The sequence below is a fragment of the Alligator sinensis genome, unplaced genomic scaffold (assembly GCF_000455745.1).
Source record: "Alligator sinensis unplaced genomic scaffold, ASM45574v1 scaffold262_1, whole genome shotgun sequence".
NCBI classification, from domain to species: domain Eukaryota; kingdom Metazoa; phylum Chordata; order Crocodylia; family Alligatoridae; genus Alligator; species Alligator sinensis.
In genome coordinates this window covers 1,772,503-1,795,364 of record NW_005841904.1, presented here as the reverse complement: position 1 = coordinate 1,795,364, position 22,862 = coordinate 1,772,503, and the positions used below count along the sequence as shown (strand labels likewise).

The 22,862-nt window shown below is 38.7% G+C and overlaps 1 protein-coding gene across 4 annotated transcripts in view; it reads left to right on the top strand.

The window, feature by feature from the left end:
- Positions 1-21,264, top strand: part of KATNBL1 (katanin regulatory subunit B1 like 1) — a 29,631-nt gene extending 8,367 nt beyond the window's left edge. The window contains exons 2-12 of one of the 4 annotated variants that reach the window (XR_003092805.1): positions 5,699-5,826; positions 6,165-6,236; positions 10,387-10,427; positions 10,796-11,078; positions 11,922-12,040; positions 12,271-12,321; positions 12,414-12,503; positions 13,202-13,291; positions 13,817-13,910; positions 15,232-17,371; positions 18,305-21,264. Coding sequence is in view for 3 of the 4 variants with exons in the window: in XM_006018499.3 (XP_006018561.1) it covers positions 5,713-5,826; positions 6,165-6,236; positions 10,387-10,427; positions 10,796-11,078; positions 11,922-12,040; positions 12,271-12,321; positions 12,414-12,503; positions 13,202-13,291; positions 13,817-13,910; positions 15,232-15,264 (987 nt within the window). In the remaining variant the exon portion in view is untranslated. Of the gene's footprint in view, positions 1-5,698; positions 5,827-6,164; positions 6,237-10,386; positions 10,428-10,795; positions 11,079-11,921; positions 12,041-12,270; positions 12,322-12,413; positions 12,504-13,201; positions 13,292-13,816; positions 13,911-15,231 lie in introns of all 4 variants that reach the window. The other 3 variants (XM_006018501.3, XM_006018499.3, XM_006018502.3) reach the window with 3 other exon arrangements.
- Positions 21,265-22,862: the final 1,598 nt, after the last annotated feature.

Below are 22,862 nucleotides of genomic sequence, written 5' to 3'. Positions count from 1 at the left end.
CCCTGTCCATGCTGTCTCCTACCATTTGATAATTGTTGGTCCCATTCATTTCACAAGGATAAACAATATAAGTCCTAAGTATATGATGTTGCACGAGGAATGACTGATCCTATATTAAGAGAGATGGCCAAATTTAAAATGGTAAAAAAAAATACAACTTGTTTCGGTGACCACTAATTGTAATAGTTAATTCATAGATTGTAAGGTCAGAAGGGACCTCTGAAGATCATTGGGTCCAGCCCCCTGCACCAAGCAGGAAAGATAACTGGGGGTCAGGTGATCCCAGCAAGGTGGCTGTCTAGTCTCCTCTTGAAGATTTCCAGGGTAGGTGATTGCACCACCTCTGGAGGGAGCTTATTCCACAGTCTGGACACTCTAACTGTTAAAAAGTTTTTCCTAATGTTGAGCCTGAATTGATCTTCCAGGAGTTTGTGGCCATTACTCCTGGTTTTCCCCTCGGGTGCCCTGGTGAACAGTTGATCACCGAGCCTTTGATGTACTTCTCTAATGTAGCGGTAAGCTGCTACCAAGTCTTCTCTCAGCCTTCTCTTTTTCAGGCTGAAGAGTCCAGGTCCCTCAGCCTTTCCTCATATGGCTTGCCATGCAAGTCTCAGTCCAAAGAAGAGCCACCCATATGGTCAGTCTCAAGCTTGTCCATGTCCTTGTTAAAGTGTGGTGCCCAGAACTAGATGCAGTACTCCAGCTGCGCTCTCACCAGTGCTGAGTAGAGCGGAAGAATCACCTCCTTGGCTTTGCTGGAGATACCCTGGCATATATCAATCGATGTATTTTTTGCCCTCCTGGCTACAGCATTGCGCTGCTTGCTCATATTCATACTGTGATCTGTTATTACCCCCAGGTCCCTTCCATTCATGGTGCTAGTCAGTTTGGTGCCGCCAAGATTGTAGGTGTGTTGGGGGTTGCTCTTCCTGAGATGGAGCACTTTACATTTCTCGACGTTGAACTTCATGAGGTTCCATTCCGTCCAACTTGCTAGCCTGTCTAGGTCTGCCTGTATCTGTAGCCTATCTTCAAGCGTGACCACGCTCCCCATAACTTGGTGTCGTCTGCAAACTTGGCCAGTGAGCTCTTCACCCCCACATCCAAATCATTAATAAAGTTGTTGAAAAGTACTGGACCAAGCACTGACCCCTGTGGGTCACTGCTGCCCACTTCTCACCAGGATGACACGGATCCGTTCACTATGACTCTCTGGGTCCTATCCTGCAGCTAGTTTCTCATCCATCTAACTGTCTTGGAGTTAAGCCCACAATCCTCCAATTTTCTAGTGAGGACATTGTGGGATACTATATAAAAGGCCTTTTGGAAGTCTATGTATACAATGTCAACCTGTTCTCTTGTGTCCAGGTGGCAAGTTGCCTTATTAACCTAATCTCCTTCTGTGACTGGATAAGACCTGCCAGCGATGGAAGCCATGCTAGCTGTCATTCAGAATCTTACCTTCTGCAAGCTTATTGCAGATAGATTCTTTGATGAACTTCTGTAGGATTTTCCCTAGGATGGAAGTTAGGCTGATTGGCCTATAGTTAGCCGGATCCTCCCTCCTGCCCTTCTTGTGGATGGGCACAACACTGGCCCTCTTCCAGTCCTCAGGGACTTCTCCAGAGTGCCATGAGTTGTGGAAGAGTTTCATCAGGGGTTCTGCAATGACTTCGGCCAGCTCCTTCAGCACTTTTGGACGAAGATCATCCAGTCCTGCTGATTTTGTGTACATCTAATTTTTTTTATTTTTTTTTTTAGTTGGTCATACACCAATTCTATGGCAATAGTAGGAAGGTGATTCTTGCTCATGCTGTACTGTGCGTGGCGTGATTTTTTTCCCCTTGGTCCAGTGAAAGACTGAGGTGAAGTAGTCATTCAGGAGTTCAGCTTTCTCCTGGGTATCAGTAACCAGCTCTCCCAAGTTGTTGAGCAATGACCTCAGACTCCCATTTGTTTTCCTCCTGTTCCCTATGTGCCTAAAGAAGGACTTCTTGTTGTCCTTGATTCCTGTTGCTAATCTAAATTCAGTTGCTGCTTTAGCCTGTCTTATCTGTTCCCTGCAAATGCAGGCTTTCATTGAACAGTCCTCCTTGGGGCCTGCCCTGAGCTTCCATTGTTTATAAACCCCTTTCTTTTTTTCTTAAGAGGAACGTGATTTCCCTCTTTAGCCAAGAGAGCTTCCCAGCCCTTCTGTTACCTTTTCTCCGCATGGGAATGGACTTCCTTTGTACTTCAAGGATCGTGTCCTTTTAAGGAACAACCATTCTTTGTGCGTGCGTTTCACCTTCAGACCCTGGTCCCACAGCACATGCCCTACTAGTGACCTAAGCTTGTTGAAGTTTGCATTTTTTAAGTCCAAGACTTCAATCCTGCTATCTGATTTGTCTGCCTTATGTCGGACAGTGAACACGATGGTTTCATGGTCACTGTTGCCCAGACTTCCCTCTATATTCAAGTCGGTCACTTTTGGTCAGGACCAAGTCTAGTAGAGTGTCACCTCTGGTTGACCCATGTACCCCCTGAGTTGGGAAGAGCTCCTCAACGCAGGTCAGGAAGGATCGCAACCAATCTAACTTGACTGAGTGCTCCTCCCAGGAGATATCTGGATAATTAAAATTGCCCATGACAACCATGTCACAGGCATGTGTGGCCTCAGTCAATTCTCGGGTGAACTCCAGATTGAATTCCTCCCCCTGGTTTAGTGTTCTGTAGCATACACCTACAGTTAGGTCTCTTTCACTGCGCACCCCCCCAACTTAACCCAGAGGATTTCAAACTGTCCATATTTAGAGCCAATATCCGCCTCCAAGGAGGTGTACTGCTCTTCCACACCTCCACCTTTCTTCCCCACCCAGTCCCTTCTGTGCAGGGTGTAGCCCTCTGTAGCTACACTCCAGTCATGTGAGGAGTCCCACCAAGTCTCCATAATCCCTACTAGATCATAATGCACACTGGAGAGTAGGAGGGCTATCTCAGCCTGCTTGTTCCCCGTGTTCCTGGCATTAGTACATAGGCACCTGAGTCCTCCTACTGAGGGCCCTTGTCTTCCTGTCCCACTGATGGAGAACTATTCCCTCGGCTCCCACAAAAGTGGCTCTTCCAGTGCCCCTAGCTACATGGCTTATTTGTATGTTGGTCCCTGGACATGTCTGAATTTGTGTATCCCTGTCCCCCAGCAGTCTTGGTTTAAAGCCCTTTCCAGAAGATCGGCCATCCTGGCTACGAACAGGGACTTAGCTTTCGTTGTGAGGTGGACACAGTCCCTTCCCAGGAGTCGTCTCTCCCTGAATTGGAGCATTGTTTTTGTTTGAGTAGTCAGACAGAGGGGTTGTGTTCACTGCAGAAATATTTCAAATTATAATTTGAGTACTAGTCTGTATTGTACTCCCTACATATACAAACTTTCAACTTGAAGAGGTCTGTCTGAGGCACAATGTTTGGCTTGAGAGCACTGGCATTTGAATCACTGCCTGTAAGATGCATGGACGCAGCAGGAGAAAGATGACAAAACCTTGCCTAATGCATTATGCTGTACAGTCTTGAAACTGGAGGCCTCTTAATGATATTGAGAATATATATATATCTAGTGCTATATGCTGTTAGAACTGAAGCATGAATTTGGAAGGCATTTTCTGGAGCATGTTATTAACGGAACTTAGTAGTTTCTACGTAATACTTGGGACGCCTTGCCCTATTCTGTAAGCAATAAAAGAAGTTGACCATTAAATATAAATTGGCTGAGAATATTTGCCAAACTATTATGGTATGAGTTGGTGTAAAAGACCTACAAACATCAGACTTGTGTTGAAATCCCACTTAATCAATTCCTGGGAAACTGAAGGGCAGTTGAGATCTAGCATAGTGAATTTGGTAGTGAAAAATAAGTTATTACTTGTTAGTGTTTCAAGAATTTACATTCAACCAGTGCAAGAAGCAGAAATGATTCAGTAGTACTAAACTGCACTGCCGGACAAGTTGTCCTTTTGGCAAGAAATATAAAATGATTATTCTTAATGTACCTAAAACAGGGTGGGCAAAATACGGCCTGTCAGGCCATTCTATCTGGCCTGCAGGGCCCCTAAAAATTTAGAAAATGAATATTTATCTGCCCCTGGCTGCCTGTCATGTAGCCCTCGATGGCTTGCCAAAACTCAGTAAGTGGCCCTCTGCCCAAAATACTTGCCTACCTCTGACCTAAAACCTCCTTTAAAAATCACAAAACACCTAAATAAAACCTGAAAGAAAATAGTAAGATCAGTTGCCTTCCACTGGTTAGTTGATCTGTGCCAATTTCAAATGTCTTCAGAGCATGTACTTTCCTTGGGGAGCAGCAGTTACTGATTGTTTGTCATCTGAGTAATAAAGATTAATGTTATCTTCACTGAAGTCTGGTACTTGATGTAACATGAGGAGAATCACCAAGAACATCTGTGTTTGCTAATATATATTATGAGTATTAAAGTGCAGTGGAGGAGCTGAGAAAAGCAACTGCTGATTTAAATAACATCTTGTGGATACAGTAAACAATGTAAATTAAGAGCTATGGGACTTAAGTATGCATTCTGTAAAAATAAATAAATAGTTATATGCTGTCCAATTAGTAATTTTTAAGTCTCATGACGTTGAAGGTGATCTGCAACATAAGTTTATGTACTCTTGTTCATAGGTTTATGTACTCTTTACGTATGGTTTATGGACATAGGTTTATATACTCTTGTTCTTAAGAAATATCTATTCTCTCACCGGCTAGATACAGACTGTCAAAAAGCCTGAGGCTGAATCGATTCAGTCTTTGCAAGTTAGTCTAAGCTGCACAGAGTAAATTGAAACATTTAGTGAACAAATATTTATCTTTTGAGTTGGGAAATGCAGCCATATGCATGCAGTGGCTTAGGCCAGAAGCTGGGGGGAGGATGCATTAGAGCACACCTTTGGCTGTGTGTTCACTTCCTCTTCCTACTGCCCCTGAGGTCTCTGGGATTTGGAGTCCAAAATTACAGCAGCAGGAGTCTGCAGGGTTGCTCATCACAACTTCCTGCTTCCAGGTGCCCCTAGGATTTGTAGTCCACATTTGCTGCCAGCAGTAAATTTGAGCTGGGGAAGGGGTGTTCAGGCTCCTCACTCCTTGGCCCCTAACCCCAGCTGGGGGTTGGGTGGTGGGGAGCACTCCCTCCTCCCCCACAGACTGGGCTACATCCCCAGCCAGGCTTCTTCCCACCCCCATTCCCTTGTCAGCCAGCTCTCACTGCTCCAGTTAGGGAGCAGAGTGGTGGAGCCAGCCCTGTTCTCTGGAGCAGACAGGGCTGGAAAGCATTGGGGACTGTGATTTACCTTGAACCAGGAAGGGGTTTATGACAGAAGTTTCATAGACTGGTTTGAGCTCAATTAGTTAAACCTGGCTGAATGCAGTTATCAGACTTATCTTAAACCAGTTTCAGCCATTTTGAAACTGATTTATGTGCACTGAACTTCTATTGTGTTACAAGTTTAAACCAGTTTCTGATCACTTAAACTGGTTTATGTGTAATGTCTGTCCCTAGCCTTCTTGTCTTAGGTACACTTCTGTTTTCTGGGGTTTCCTTTTTTTAATCCTACATATAGAAATACCAAAAGCTGGAAATAATTGCTAATTTTTGTTCTCATTTGAAGTTTTGAGGAAAAAATATTCTCTTATCATTTTATTGTCTTAATATAGGTATCTAAGAGATTATGGCTTCTGAAGCCCACAATGATAGAAAACGAAACCTGTTGCATATTGAAGGTTGTCCCATTGATCTCCCCAGAAAAAGGATCTCTTATTCCCCTAATAAGAACATGAAGAAGGTAAGTGCTATCTTTATTAATTTCCTCACACAAATTAACTATCATCACATTTATAAAGGTGAAGGATTAATCTGTTTATCTCTAAATGCACTGTAAATCTTGTTCTTGATACAAAAGCATGTTTGTCCACAAGTATTTGTTTCTATTTTAACATCAAAAGAGCTCTATCTACAGCTCTGTGCATCTTGACATCAATGAAATATATATCCTGACTTTTTTATATTTGCTAAATGGCCACAACTCTTATTACAATCAATGAGCGCTACAGTAAATCCCAAGCCAAATGTAGTGGCCAGCAAGCAAGAAATTGCTACAAAATTTACATCTTCCATTCTCAGAAACTTGAAGCTCCCAACCTACCTCTGTCTCCCCAGATGCCTGTGAACATAACTGCCATAGCCAATGAACAGGTTGGTGTGTTTAAAATCTTAGACATCAATAGATTGCGTGTGTAAATAACAGACTTTAGCTATTGGGCTAAAGAATTGGTACCATCTCTCCTTTTTTTCCGCCCTGCAAACCCTTCCTCCCTGGGGGAGAGCTGAGGTTCATCTTGACCACCCAAAAGGACCTTTGTGAAATTGTAACAATAACCAGGGCTCTTTATCCAGGAAGGTCCAATCTGAAAGCATCGGAGACTTCTAAATGGCCCCCCAATTATCAACTTTGGCTGCATATCATGTATGTGCACTTTTAACTGAGATGATGAGCAGCTAGAATATATAGCTGAAATTCTCCCAACTCACCACAGTACATTTTAGTTTTGAGCAATTTGTTTTTATTCCTGTTTTATTGCTTCACTCAAAAATGAGAAATTCTGTATGCTCAGCTATAGGGACATGTAGAGTATGCTGATATTTATTTATTCCAGAGCTCCTCACTAGTTCACTAAATATCTTTCACATCAAATAAAGTAATGGTATCTCTAGTACCCCTCTAGAATCATGGCAGTGCGGTTACTAACACTTCACGCGCAGTTACCAGCATTTGCATTGTCAATTTGAAAGCAAGGAACGAATCCTGTTGAGGACAATCCTTATTCAAAATCTCAAGGAATCATAAGTGGTCCACAATTTTCGAAGCGGCTACTAAATATAAAAACAAGATTGAATATCGGCATGGATGCTAGGTCTTTAGTAGGCTCCCAAGGCTGCATCTAATTGAGTGCAGCTGTGCAGTATATGGTGCTGCAGACATGTCTGTGGCACCACATACTGCACAGTCAGTTGGTAGGAGCAGTCAAGGGAGCAGCATGAAGGGCTTTTTGATCTCTGGATATCTAGGGGTTAAAAAAACCTGCAGAAAAAAAGCAGAGTGGTGTGCATGCCAGCAGCATGCGGTGCCCGAAGCCAGAGCATGGTTGGCCAGAACCACACTACCGGCCAGGTTCTGTGTGGCAGGATTATCACTACTGCTGCTGCAGCCCCAGGGCACCCCCAGAATCCCAGATAAAGCTGCTGGGGCAAGCACTGGGCTGGCCCCAACCTCCCATACCCCACCTGGGTAACTTGTTGCACACCAGAGCACGTGTGGCACAGGCATTTGTTGTCCCCGACAACAAACACATTGGCACAGAGCACGTGTGGCACAGACATATAGTTGTCCCCGAGGAACCAGATGTGCACACACATCTGGATACAGCTCAAAAGGCTATTGACAAATGCTACCATGTATAATTCCTAGAGGAATACAGCAAAGTGATTTCCATCATAAAAAGATTAGACAGCCTCATGGTTGTACAATCTGGATGTTTATTGCATTTACAGGCGCAGATGGGTTTGTCCAAATTCACTATGTTCTTTTCTTTAATCTGTCAAGCAACCTGCAGTACATCTCCATCTGAAGGGAGACTAAATTAACCAGTTAGTTACTATTTTTGACAGTGGATTATGTCAATCTTACTGTACCATAGTAGGTGTAAACTTTTCTGTTTAACTAAAATGTTATTATGTGCTAAATCACTTAGTGTGAGAATTCAAGTGCTTCCAGTTTCTCTTGCTTCACCTATCACACATCTCTAAATTATGAGCCATATCAAGATGAAGCCAGAGAAGAAATCAGTAAAGGACTGCTTTTTAAGTGACTAGGGATAAATATTATTCAGTGTTAAACTAAACTATTGATTGACTATAGATAATCCAGCATTTTCTTGGCATTGGGGGATTTCTGAAACAAAATGTTTCCAAAGTCCAAATGAGCAGAACGGATCTCTCTGCCTGACTGCAAATGCAGGAGGCAGTGATCAGTCCATGACATAAATACAACTAAGCTGGATAGATTCAGTGTAGCTATCTGAGTTGAGCCTGTGGCCACTTGATATAAGCTTTTATGGTGGCTGTGGTGGCCAGAAAATTCTGAGCTGAATATAGGGAATCCTTTTTTCATGATGACTATTGAAGTTTCTGTGAACTGCTTGTCTTCACTACCAATCCATCAACTAATTTTGGGATTCTGCAGTTTGTCTGCAAAAGCTGTATGTTGGCACTAGTCTTGTCTCTATCCCGTGGCTAGTGTACTATATCTTCTATAAAATACTGTAAAACTTTTGGAGCACAGGATCCTGCTTTATATTGGATTTAAATGATACAACACAGTTGTCTTTCTAGTCTTTTCATTGATTCATGTTATGATGAGAGTGAACTTCATCAGAACCAGTCTTGCAGTATCATCCAGCACAGGCAAAGGAGGAGGACCTCATCCCTTATCCAAACCAGTTTTCACACTTTTTTCTCTCTCTCTTTCCCAGTGTTGCCAGTCAAAAAAGGCAGTACTGTGTTCCCTTTTTATTGTTGTTAGTGAAATTAAAGATCATAGCCAACTGAAGCCCATAAGTGTGTCTTACCCAGATAACGTAGGAGCAATGAAGGCTTAAAAAGAAATGCCCCACTAAAAGCATTTTGCTGAGAGCAAAATTAAAATTGTGGAGAGGTGATGCCAGAAAGGTGGTAATTCATGGTTTCACCCACTCTTAAGAACACACTGAGATCTCTCCATTTCATTTTTGTAGGGTAGGATTTCTGCTTAGTTTCACGGAGCAGAGCTGGAGATGAAGCTGAAGGCAGGCTCCTTCTGTGGTCTACTACTTCCACCAGAAATCAGCACAATAGTTACTGCTGCTCTAAAGAGTGCCCAATGCAGTTACAAGCATGTGGCCAGATGCAAGGTGGAGGGAACTGATTTGGGTCTCTACTTGGGAGAACTGTGGGCACCTATACATATGCTAGACATCTGCTTCAACACATGCTAACTAGTATGTGTCAGAGCAGACTATTGAGTGATGGAGTGTGCGAAATGGCTTGCTCCAGCAGCCTCCGCATTGTGTGCGTTCAGCAGCCCTGCACTTCAAAATGGCAGTGGGGGCGCTTTAACTAAAGCACATCAAATGAGTTTTAGTTAAAGCGCCCCACCTCTGTTTTGAAGTGCAGGATGCTGAATACACGTGACACTGTGGGCTCTTTAATTAAAGCGCCACCCCCTCTACCCCAGAGCATGTGTAAAAACGCCGTATAAGTTTGGGGAACAGAATTCTTGGTAGATTTTCTCCATGACCTCCTAAAGTTTTCTGTAAAACTCAAAAAATACCATATTGAAGAAGTAGTTATTGCAAGATTCAGCAGGAGTGACTTCTGATTGCAGTTGGCTGACTTGGACAATTTTGACAAATGGATGTTTATGTAAATTTATGTTTAAATGGAATTAGACTAGATTCTGTACACATGAAAAAGCTCTTGTGCCTTTAGCAGTCTAATACTTTTAATAAATCTGTTGGTTTTGAAATTCCAAATATTAAATACATATTTTAATGAAGTGGCAGGTTTCTAATTCTAATTTTAAATGATATTATTGGCAAAGAAATATAATTAGTAAGCTTTTTAATAATGAAGAAACATGTATGCTGCTTAACTTTTTTTTAACTTTAATCTGTACAGCAAAATCTTAGCAGTAGTGACAAAAATTTCCCTTGATTATCCATATGTTTACAGTGCAAGTGATGTTGGGGAATTAATTCAAATAAGTGAAACTGAAGCAATCAAGGTTGGATTGTAGAGACCAGCTATGCTAGTTACATTTTCTCAAGATGCCTCCTTCTTACCCAATATTTACAGCTAATGTATTCAAAACACTTAACCTGATAGCAGTGATTTCCTCAGTTGCAGTTTCTTCATCAAATTCAGATGATTTATGTTAGACAATGTAGTTATGTTGTGCTGTTTACATACAATATAAAGCAAAATCTCCTACTACACCTACCATATTGGTAAAGGGAGAAATGATGTTTGATGTCACAATACCAGCACTTACCAAAGACATCACAATCTCATTACTGAACAGGATGCCGATAGGACAGTATGGAGGAAAAGCTACATCTCCATAAAACCTGTAGGTCTTTTACAGGTACAAACCGATGGAAGAAAGTAAGCAAAAACTATTTCCATGTTTCGGTTATATGCGAATAGGGAAGGACCCTAGTAAAGTGGCTTTCTTTTTTTTTCTGTATAAATTGGACTCGTGTTTCTGCCTTTATAATAATTGTGTGGCTCTTTTTCTTTCCTTCCATAGAGTAAGAAATCTTCAAAACAGTTGGCTTCATACACAAACAGGTAGGAAACCTGCAATTTAGAATCTACAGAAAGAAATAAACTGTTCAAATTCCCTGAATTTGAACTATTGGTTGAATCGGCATGGATTAATATTAATTTCAGAGCACTTTTGTTTCTAATTTCTTTCCTGGATATTGTCATGAGTTTCCAGAGGAAAGCAGGAAGGAATAATACTAGAAGTTTGCTATTCTAATTTTATTTAATTACAGTTCTTAAAATATAAGAGAGAACATTTCCTTTTCTAAGATAGAAAATGATTTGATTAAAAATTAACATTGCTATATTTATTAATATTTTAATGAGTTTTTACATTGTGTATAATGTCAAATGAGGCAAGACTGATTTAATGTATCGTATTGTTTTTGCAGAACGACAGTTGGACAAACTTTGGCCAGCCCGTGCTCTCTGTTCAAAGTAGTATATTGCAAAAGAAAAGTTCAACATTACAGCCCAAAGCCTTGTTATAGAAAAAATCAGTTCCCTAAGGTCAGGAGTTGTGAAATGGCAAATAAGGAAAATGAGCTCGCTTGTGCAGGTAATCTGCCAGCAAAACTACACAATGACAGTCGCACATTGCTATTAAATCCCAGTGATTCTGGTGCCTCTCAAACAGAAGGTCCATCATCAAAATACAGTGGATTTTTTTCAGAGGCAAGTAAACTTTTAAAAGTATTTCTTAATATAACAGATTCATATTATCTGCAATCCATTGATTTCATTTGGGGTTTTATTTAGTTGGCTCTGGAAACTTTCATTAGAGTATTTGGCTAAGCCCAGCATTTTCTGTACCAGGCCTTTTAAATAAGTAAAGTAAATCAAAATTTGTCTCTTTCTTGAGTTAACTGAAATTGAAAATTACTGCTGAATACTGCATTTTCATATTAGTATAGATCATTCATTGTGATATTTTGTAATTGACCAGATATTGAAGCATGTGGATTATTTTTTGGAGTGGTCACTCTAATTCAAGGGGGGGGGGGGGGATTAAAAATACAATTCAGTAGTAGAATTTTCAGAAATTTTGCCTAAATTTTAAATTCCTAACTCCTTGTTTAGAAACCGAAACAAATATGTGAATGTTTCAAAATTATTGAATAGCCAGGAGTTGCTGTTGAAGTTGGTGACAAGTGCAGGCTGCTTGACATCTGTGAATTGTAAATTGATTTATGTAGGTATCTAACTGTAGGCATCCATTTTTGTATGTTTGTAATAGCACTGTTAGATTTCTTTTGTTGTTGTTGTTGAAGTGGGGGAGAAGGGAGGGTTCCTTAATGGAGAATCTTCGAACAGGTAATAGTAAATAATGATCTTTCTGCATCTGAAGATTTCTGAGTCTGTGTCTATATCAAGTTGAAATTCCTCTTACCCAAATAAGCATATTACAATTGAGATAGAAATCAAAAAGTTTTCTGTGTCATTTTTTCTTACAGCAATGTGTTGTGCAATAACTGATGATTTAAAATTCTTTTTGTATTTTCTAAAAACATTGTTTAGGTTTCTCAGGACCATGAAACTATGGCGCAAGTTCTTTTCAGTAGAAATTTGAGGCTGAATGTAGCTTTAACTTTCTGGAGAAGGAGAAGTATAAGTGAACTGGTAGCCTACTTACTGAGGTAAAACAAATGGGTTTTCTTTAAAACCTTATTTTTAAATTCCTTTCCAAAGGTAATAGCAATCCCAAACCTGCCACAGAACTGTAGCCTTTCCTTAATTTGTGATTTTTTTTTTTTTTTTTTTTTTTTAACCATAATTTCTGAGTGTTTTTAATTTTAAAGTAATTCTACTGGATTTAAGTGGTATAACATATAATCAACTAATATTCTATTCTTCCTAATATCTCTAGGATACAGGATCTTGGAGTAATAGTAGATTGCCTTCCTGTGCTTACCAGCAGGTAAGAAAAAATGTTCAGGATGGAGGGAGTTTGAGTGGGATTCAGAATTAATATGTTAAAAATTCATATAATTTGACATGTTCATTTTTTAGTTTACAGGAAGAAAAGCCATATATATCAGTTGGTTGCTGTGTAGATCTATTGACTTTAGTAAAATTGCTGCTTAAAAGCAAATATGAAGAGTAAGTATCAAAATGAGTGGTCATATTAAAAAATATGGAGCTTAAAAGTAAATGATTCCAAAGACTTCCCTAACACCATTCATGCAATGAAGTGCTACTGCACTGTATCCATTGTGCACCCACCCAATGCACCCCCTCCACCCCAGCACAAAAGCCTACATTGTAGCAGATGTTAGCTTTCTGCATTGAAACAGTAGGGAAACTAACATGCAAAAGAGCTTCATGTGTGAATCCCTACCCTGATCCCCATCCCTCCCTGTTCCGTTCCCTCCCACCCTCACCTTTTGTGCAAAAGCCACATTGTTTCTTCTGCCAAGGGCTCCTCTGCAGTCAAGGAGTAAGGAGCTAGCTGGTTTTGTCCTTGTACCACGACTCATTTGCAGTCAGCATTAAAATTGTGAAGACCACCACTACCATCATGAGTCCAGGTTATGAAACTTAAGGAAAGTAATTCTCTAATGCAAAATATCTTAAGGAATTCTTTGTTACGTGAGCTCTAATATATGGTTTTAAAATGGAAAATAGCAGTTTGAGGGTATAAAGTCATTCTTCATGGATTTCCTATTGTCTTTTTTTTTTTTAACTGAGCATTTACCTACATAGAGAGGAACCTTTTTATCTTTGAGCTATAGTGTCAGTGGATATTGTATCAAACTATCAAAATGAGAGATTATTCATATCTAAATATGTTGTTACAGATATGTGCTAGTTGGTTTAAATTGGCTCCAAGCTGTCATTAAAAGATGGTGGTCAGAACTATCTGCACACACGGGAAAGGTAGAGGATGGGTGAGTATAATAGTGTGAATACTGTAACTCATTTGTGTGGCTGTGTAGCCAATTTCAAGTAACTTTTGAATTTACCTACTCTACTTTCTAGCCCTTCTAATAAGACGGATTAAAAAAAAACTAGGAAACATGGTAACTTGAAATGCACACAGCCAAAAAGTGTTTTACTTCTGTTGTAGTGTTTTATGTATTAACTACTTTGAAACTTTCTTTTAAAAATTGCTCCATTTTTAAGGAGTAAATGGTGTTCTTTCAAAGCAGAAAATTCTGTTTTAAAAGCTTTCTCAATAATTTTGCATTGAAATTTTAATAAAAGCAAAAGTCATGTCATAATGAATACTGCAAAAACTGCTGAATTTATTTGAACGGGAAGTTAAGAACTGAGCCCTGCACTCTATTTGAAATTGCAGTCCTTCAAAAGCCATATCTACTGTTAAACTGTTTTTGAAGATTGGCATTCAGATAAGTAATATACATCATAGCATACTTGTTTCTGAAGTTATAATTGTATGCATTTTATTCCAGAAATATTCAGATTTTAAAAGAGCAATTATGTGGACTATGGAAACAAGAAAATCATCTTACCCTGGTTCCAGGATATACTGGTAGTATAGCTAAGGTAATCTGCATGCATTGGTTATAGATGGTCAGTGAAACCCTTGATATCAATTACATGAATATTTATTACACACATTTTGGAGGATGTGGGATTTTCAGTTCTGGAAATTTGTATTAATGGTCAAGTAAATTGGAAGAGCGATCTGAAACATCTGAGTTGTCCACCTTTTTAATATGCAATTTGTTAGCTGTCCTGTGGCATTCATGGTTTGTTTTGTTTTTCCTCTCCTTTTGTAATGTATCATACTTCAGCAGAATAAGAATCTATTTTTCTAGTAATAGTATAGTTCTTGGATACTGTGTGGCTGGTATAAAAAGGTCAACGGATAGGTAGAGAGAATGCAAGAGCACAAAGATTCTTTAAAAACTGACATGTAAAATAACTGGTGTATGCCTGTAATCATAGCTCAACATGGAATTCATCTATCATAGAATTTAATTCAAAGATGTCAGCTTTCATTAAAAAAATAAAACAAACTGGTTCTTCTTGCCAAGATAATGTGAGTGGAACATAAATCAGCATACTGTCTTAGTCTACATATAGCATAAAGAAAATGGTTCTGGAGTGTTGCCTAATTCACTGTATCTCATTTGCAGCCTTGTGAAGCCTCACAGTTCCATGGCTATGAGATTTGCTGTTTTGCTGCATGCAAACACCTGAATCTTGTTTTGTTTCCCTGTCCTACTGGGACTTGCTTGCAGCTGTTTTTTGAACTCTAGCTTTCCCCACAAGGAGATATACAGTGTTGCATCCAGATAGCAGGGGATCAAGGAATCAGAACCAGAGTCTAGCTTATAGCCAAAGAGTAACTTGGGCCAGAAATTTTAGACTGCTGCACTGGACTACCTGAAGAGCAGCACAACAGCTAAAGCCTAGGGAAATGAGCTGTTGAAACTGGCTACAAATCTCCCTTGTGCATCTGGAGAAATAGAGGTTCCAGTCAAGGCCATACGAACAACAGTGTGGAGCAGCAGGCATGGGGGATCTATGTCTGTAGATCATAGCTGGAGGGGAAAACCTCATCTGCAAACAAAACTCATTTTGAAAATAACTGAGCACTTTTACATCTTGGGTACTTTCAACTGTGTGCTACAAAGAAATGGAGGGAGGGAGGTTGTTTTTTTCCACTTCTTTCCCCTTCCCTCCCTACCTCCCCTCAGCACAAGAATCATGTCTGCAGGAAGCAGTCTTGAACTGGGGAGAAGGGTTTTTTTCAGATCTTACTTTCTAATGTGCTCTGAAACAATTGCATACAGTAGGATATATATGGTATTCTAGATTTTGGTGTTTTTTAAATTAATACCAGTCTTTATTCTCCTAGGATGTAGATGCTTATTTATTACAACTACACTGAGATGTTTGGAGAATGAGGTGTGCATATTTGGCTAAATAATCCCGTAGAATCTCTCTGGAATTTGTATCGTTTCCAAAAGACTTCTCTTCTGAGAACTGTTGACAGAAGAGGACTGGATCTTCAAAACCGTTTAATGAAACCACTAACAAAATCCTAACAATCTACTTCACATTGAAGTGGAAAAATGTGTAATAGGAGCAACTTTTTACTTCAGTGAGGTGAAAGTGCACTATGAAGACTGTATGCCTTTGCTGCATTTGGGATTTGTCCAGTTACTCAGTAAAGTTGTTTAAGTGCTACTGTATTTTACTACAATATTGCATAAAAGAATATAAATTGTACCATCATGAAGACAACTATAGAACCAGTTATAAGGAACCAACAAAACGGATCACCATAATGGCTTTTTATCTGTTTCAAAGAGATATATGTGCTACTATTTTCAAGTTACATTGAGAAATGTTTATTTACTATCTTGTTTTAATCAAAATATTAAAGATGTTTTTGTTTGCACTATTGAGGAAAATGTATACAACAAGATGCCTTAATTACTACTAGTGTTTTTAAAAAATGCTTGAGGTATTGAAATACAAATCTATTATAATCAACAGATAAAGACATATTGAACACTGCTATAAAAATCGGGGTTTTGCATCATGCGGAACTCAATTTGTGAAACTTTTTGCACATTGACTAAGTGGATGTTTCCACCTGTCTGATGTTAAGAAACTCATCTCATATGTGACATAACTAAAAATATATGAATTTAAGCCTATACAAATGCTTATTGCAAACTTCTGCAGATGGGTGTATAAATTCACCAAACACTTTTTTTTTGTGTGTCGATTTCTAATATGATAATCTCCAGTTCTGTATCATTTAAATTATGTGCAGCTAAGTAAATATACTAAATTTATGTATTTTTTTTTTCTTTTTAAGCTCAAAAATTTACCTTTTTATTTCTAGAACAACCTCTTCCACACTACTTTTTATTACAGATATTTATATCTACTACTTTAGAAATGTTTACAACCAGAATAAGCCGTATTTTTCAGATATAACAACATTTTATATGCTACCTCCAGTTTTAAAAAGTTGATAATTGTTTTTTCAAAACTAGTTATGTTTTCCTGATTTTTAATTTTGGCAGATTTATGCTACCTTTAAATCCAAAGGGAACCACAGTGAAAACAAAATCAGAACAGTTCATAGCTGTCTTGTCTTACTGATGTGATTTTTAGTTTGACTGTTACAGCTCACCTGCTGTGGAAAAAGTCTGGGTTTTTTAAGGCTAACAGCTGTCTTTATTTTGTAACCAATGAAAATGCTTTTCCAGATAATTCTGTGAAGTGCCAGCTGTGCACTTAAAACAAACTGAAAGATGGAACATGCACCCACCAAGCAATTGTATCAGTTCAAAACCAAGATGATTATAGAACTTTTTTCACACTTAATTTTAACTATTATAGTTATTGTAGCTTCGTATACATTCTACTCCACCTCCACACAGGAAAAATATTTCTTGCCTGCTCTTTATATATAGGGGCATCTCTGAAATGTCTATATTGTAAATTCACTATGCGGGGAATCTAAGTTTCCTTGAGTTTACATGTCATGAATGCTAACTTCTAAGGGTCAACTAGGAAAAAATATCTTCAGAATTTGGTGCTTACATTTTGTATAGTTGACTATGCCCTACTTTGTGAAAGAGTACGAACATCTCAGTAATGCCATCTGTCTAAAGAATAAGAAACTTGATAGTTTCCAAAGCTGTTATTGCTTCAAGACAATCTTTCAGGATATTAAACTGGGTACTTCAGATAATTTGGAAGTTTTATGTTTTCCTATCACCATCCTACAATCTTGTCTGTATGAGAAATTATTTCAAGAGTTCAACCTAGCTGGGTTTTTTTTTTTTTTCACCTGCTAGCTTTTGTAATTTTAGATGACCTTTTTAGTTCTTTTTAGCTACAGTAAACTTTAATCAAACTTACCCATCCTTAATTCTCCCAGTAGAAGGTAATTTGCCTTTTTTTTTTTTTTTTTTAAAGATGTCTCCCTGGTAATGCACTAAGAGTTTGAAATGGAATTTCTTCTCTCCAGTATAGTAAGTGGATTTGTGGAACCAGTACCATAAATATAATTAGAAGCAAAGATGTTTCTGTACTGTATAGTGATCTTCCATGATACAGAAAGATGGCCTTCTAAATTTCCTCTTTTGAATTTAACTTGTGATTACTAGATCTTTAAAAAAGGCTTTTAAAAGGTACGGAAAGGTAAAGAAGAAGGAAAGCCATCTTTGTGTTGATTTTTCGGTGGAGGGAAACAAATTTCATGTCGATTTTAAAAAAAAAAAAAAAAAAAAAAAAAGGAAGGTGGCCTGAGGCTGAATGAAATAACTACTGCAATTTCAAGTGGAATACATCTCTTTAATCCAGTGTGCCAAATACATTATGGTCTAGAAGCAAAAGTAAAGCTGACTTGTAAATAATATGGATCTTTCCCACCAAAAAATTCTATTTTAGCAAGGCTTAATAAGAATACAGTATTAAAAAATGTTGTCTAGCATGTGTGCCTTATTTGAATGGGCTTATCTCCTAATTTGTACCTATTTTAGGCAGCTACTAAACTATGTATGAGATGTAAAATCTCTTCAGCCTCTGCAAGAGAAGGCTGAGAGGCGATATTGTGACTGCCTACGAGCTCATCGGGGTGTCAGCAGGGAATAGGGGACACTGTTTACCAGGGCGCCCCTCGGAGTTACCAGAAATAATGGCCACAAACTGAAGGAGAGTAGATTTAGATTGGACATAAGCAAGACATTCTTTATAGTAAGGGCTGCCAAAATATGGAATGAGCTTCCAAGGGAGGTGGTGCTTTCCCTAATGTCTCTCTCTGTCTCTCAGATCCATAAATAATTCATTGGGGGGGGCGTTATTTTGTTTTAAAAACAACCTTTTGCCTATACCTGTACTGCCACTTGTTGATCAACTGAATGGCTTCCGTCAATGCTGACAATTTCTTTTTTTTCCTCATACAGTATTTTAATCAGATCATAGTTACTAAATGCAGATGGAAGGCAATATTGAACATACCTCTGTTAAACTTCTGACCCAACGGAAAGTTAACTTTCAGTATAAACTACATTGAGGGGAGAGAAGTTTGTTCAGTTTTAAACTTGAAGGCTTATTTTTGTTTGCTTTCTTGTGATATTGAAGCATGTATCTACTTGAGGATGGAGGCTGCTACACATCAGTGTTCTTTATTACACCACTGAAGATGAAATTCTTGTCTTTTGAAAACTACAAGATGCTGTGTTGGAGAATATTTGTTCGTTTTTACTCCAGTACTTGCAGAAAGTACCCGAGGCTATCCTATTAAAAGAGTTTTGACAGGAATTGCAAACTGGGGCTTGCCCCAACTCCCTACACAGCCCTTAAGCAAATTATGAACTGGTCTCAAAGAACCAATGTGAATTGCTACTATCGGAATCCATGTTTTAGTAATTCTGATACCTTGCTTAAGAGACTGAGATTGGGAAAAGCTAAACAATTAAGTTGAATGCAAAGAATCCTTGTTTTTAAGCTGATATATGATTCTATTTGAAGGAACCAAGAGAACATATTTCTTCCTAAAGAACAGCAATCGTAATTCACTTCTGGAAGTTGAAAACTCTTATATCTAAGATAAATCTTGTAGTGTGAATTTTCCTAACATCTCAATTTTTATTCTGTGTCTTGTAATTAAAAAAACGTATGGAGTGTGTATGCGTGTTCGGGAGACGGGGCTAGATGGTATGCTATCTAGGTTTTCTTTCCCCCTTTGCCCTTTCCCATTGCACAAGAAAGTAAGTCTTCTGCACTACTGTTCTCATACTGGCATCTAGAGTGTAGTAGATGCTTTTTTTTTTTTTCTTTTCTTTTTTTTGTTTACTGAGTTTACAGAGTAGAAATGCTGTGTTGCTTTATGCATCCCATTAGTGGCATATGTAATATAATCAAATCGTAGCTCGGGTGTTTTTGTTTCTGGACTATTCTTCTGACTTCTTAATTCCAGGTCCAGCTGACCAGCTAGCACTCTTTTTGTTTAAACTTAATACATGAGAGAATACAAAAAAAAAAACAAAAACCCAAAACAATTCATTTTAAACTTTTCAAATCCACCCTGAATTATTTGCCATATGAAATGTACATTTAGTGTGTGTAAAAAGACTTGCTTGTTGCCATCTTTTTTGTTAGTTTTTATAATTGGGATCACTATTTATTGACAGCCTTATTCAGCAGACTCCACAGAGCCCAGGGCCTGAAAAGCCATGGAGACTAAACTATACATTACCCTCTTGCACTTAAAAGAAGTTTCTATTACCCACAGCTGAAACCTAAATTGGTAGAGCAGCACAGGAATGCTTTGCTAATGCTCATAGTGTACTTTCATTTTAAACAATGACTTATGCAAAAATAGTCCCTGTGACTTTGAATGTCCAGTCTAATGTATGAGAAGAGGTACCCATGGGATTCAATCTCCATATAATAGTTAAGAGTCATATAATCTAAAGACATTTGCCTGTTTTTCTGTTGCTAAGAAATACAAAAATGGAAGAAACCAAATGCTGGAAAATGTTAAATACCATGTACATTAGTAATTTGGAAATGAATGCATTTCCAGTAAGACTTACTTCAGTGTCATTACATAAATATTTGTGTAAAAACATTCAAAAGTCTAGTGGGCACTCATGATTTGCAAGTCTGTATAGGGCTTACTCTCTTAACAGAGGGAGGTCTTAAGGAAGCACAAACAGCTGAGTTCCAGTCCAGACTCTGATGGTGTCTTGCTTTATGGCCTTGAACAATATCTTGAATCTTAGCCTTTTCTTCCTGTGTAAAAACATACAATGCTACTGGCCGCCTTCCTAGCATGTATGTGTCTATTTTAAGATAGTTAATGTTTGTAAAATGTGTTAAAAATAAAATATCATTTTCAAAGTGGGTTGGTATTTTTCAAAGGCTATTTTTAAATGTTTCACCTAGTGTAGCAGTAGTGTATGTAGCTGTCAAGTTTGTGGTGCACCTTTTTATGCAAATAGATCACTTTGACTGTTTTGATCAGTACAAGTCTCCCCATCTATCCTAGAAAAATGTTTTTTAAATTCATTTTTAATTATTCAGTCAAACCAATAACTAGTAAGGAAGCTATAATGTAAACAGGCCCCTATTTAAAATTTATTTATTTATTGACTGACTGACTGACTCTTTTTTTTTTTTTGCATAAGTATGACATCTGTATACTCTTTTTTACAACTGCAGATTTTTTTAAATGAAAACATGGTACCCAAAGTAATGACTGTAAAAACAATGTATCATAAACCTGATGTAAGTATTTCTGCAAATAGGCCTCTGACTTTTTTTTATATAATATGGTATAATTATCTGTAAAGAGGGTGAACAAGTCTACATGAATGTTTGTGCATAGCAAAAACACTGAACTTTATTGAAATCATAATTTTTTTCATGTTCAAGATCTTTAAGAGCACTTTAGTTATTACACAATACTCATGCAGATTGCATCTCAGTATTTCAAATTAAAGTGAGCTAAAAAAAAAAAATCAAGATAATGCTATAATGTACACCAACGCTATTTTAAAATACTTATGTGATTTTTTTTTTAAGAATCTCATGTAATTTCTATAAAGCTTAAAAGGCACAGTCAATTTAATTTACTCAGTTTTATAACAGTTTGAATCACACCTGCCAAGTTTTGTAGGTTTTTAAAATGCACAAGAAATCTGCCAAACTCACTGTCCAAAGCATTGTCAACATTGCAAAGTAATCCATTTGAAATATAGAATAGAAGAAATGTTTAGCATTTTCAATAACTTGTAGGTGTTGTTACTTAAGTGCAAACGGAGTAGAGGAGGAGGTTTTGTACTGAATACAGCCTTTTAAAACCCATATAACTTTCTATTTTATTATAAACCACCTTACCAGGACGTGAATTGGATTTCTACCTACCTAGGGACGGAAGTAACACACAAACCAGTTTAAGTGATCAGAAACTGGTTTAAACCTGAAGGACCGTGTGGGTGAGAGGACAGAATTTATAACTTGGCTGTGAAAAGACACCAAAGGAAGACTCTCAACCAGTATTGGGAAGAGGAGACCACAACAAATGGAAAAAAAAAAACAAACCCTTACAGGTTTGCTGATAGTTTATGCCAAAGCATTCTTAACAGGCTTGGCTCTCAATTTTCTCCTGAGGCATACATGCATTAAGGCCTTTGGCTTATCCATAAGAAATAGGCAGTTCACTCAATAGCTTGAAGCTACTGTGGTTGAAGTATTTGTACTTCAGTAGCATTCAGGAATGATATCTGGCTGTGCTAACATGTTTCTTGACTTGAAATCAAAGTTACTTCATTGTTATAAGGTAAATACATGCTTAGTTTCCTTCATCTGTCTCAGGTGGAAAAGGTTGGGCCTGCTGCTGTTGGCAGCAGCTTCTACTTCCCAGCTTGGTTGATAAAACACATCCAACTGAACTGAACACTTGCAAGAACTCTATGATCTTACTTAAGGGACTCAAAAGGTTTATCAGAACAGATATAACCAAAGGTACATAACAAACAAGGATAGGTGATAAACCAACAAAAAGCCTATACAATCCCCTCCCCCCCTCCACTTTTTTTTTTTTTTTTTAAATCTTAAAAGTACTTGGGTACTTAGGTCTGCTCAGCCTGAATGAATCTTCCTGATCTGTGAGTGACAGATATAGAAAATGCTGTATGAGTTTTTTCTCAAACATATCTCCAGTTGCAGCTGCCTACTCTACCATCCTTTATTCCTGAGGACTCCTGGTTTAGAATCCCCTTTTGGCTCAGGTTTAGGCCTGGCAGAAAGAAACCTTTCTTGCTTAGAGCCAGACAGGTTAGTATTCCCCAGTTTATAAACTCCCCATCATTTTCTTATGAACCCATGTAGTCAGGGAGGCTAAATGTGTAATGGTGAATATAATTTAAAAAATAACTACCTTAATCTCCTCAGTGACTTTTCTGAATTGCCTACAATTAGCCTACTTTTCTGAATTGCCTATAGTTGGGCTTAGGGAGTGGCGTGAGATGCACAGGTGAAGGCCTGTCACACCCCTGCACCCCGAGGCCCCCAGTGACCCCCCAACAGACACAGAGCACCCTGCTGACCCCCAGCACAGCCAGAGGTAAATGAGGCCCGTGGATGGAGGGACTAGTTTAGATCAGCTGCAGGCAGGCAGCTGAGAGGAGCCGAGGAGAGTCTTGCGCCATGCTGACTCCTACTTCGCCCAGCCCCCCAGGAAGCCACACAACTGGAGCCTCACAAACAGGTGCGCAAGTTAGTGCGGGAGTTTGTGCAGGAGGGTAAGCGGGAGATAGACTCCTACTGCCAGGCCCTTCACCCCTGAAGGTGGAGGGTAGACCAAGGTCACCTTCCAGGACAAGGGAGGACTTGGGGACCAGTCCAGCCTCTTGCAGCCCCAGTAGAGCCAACAGAGATGCTAGCTCCTGCAGGCAAGGGAGGATCACCTACCCCTACTCTCCCTAAAACGAAACACAGAGTGCTCATCATGGA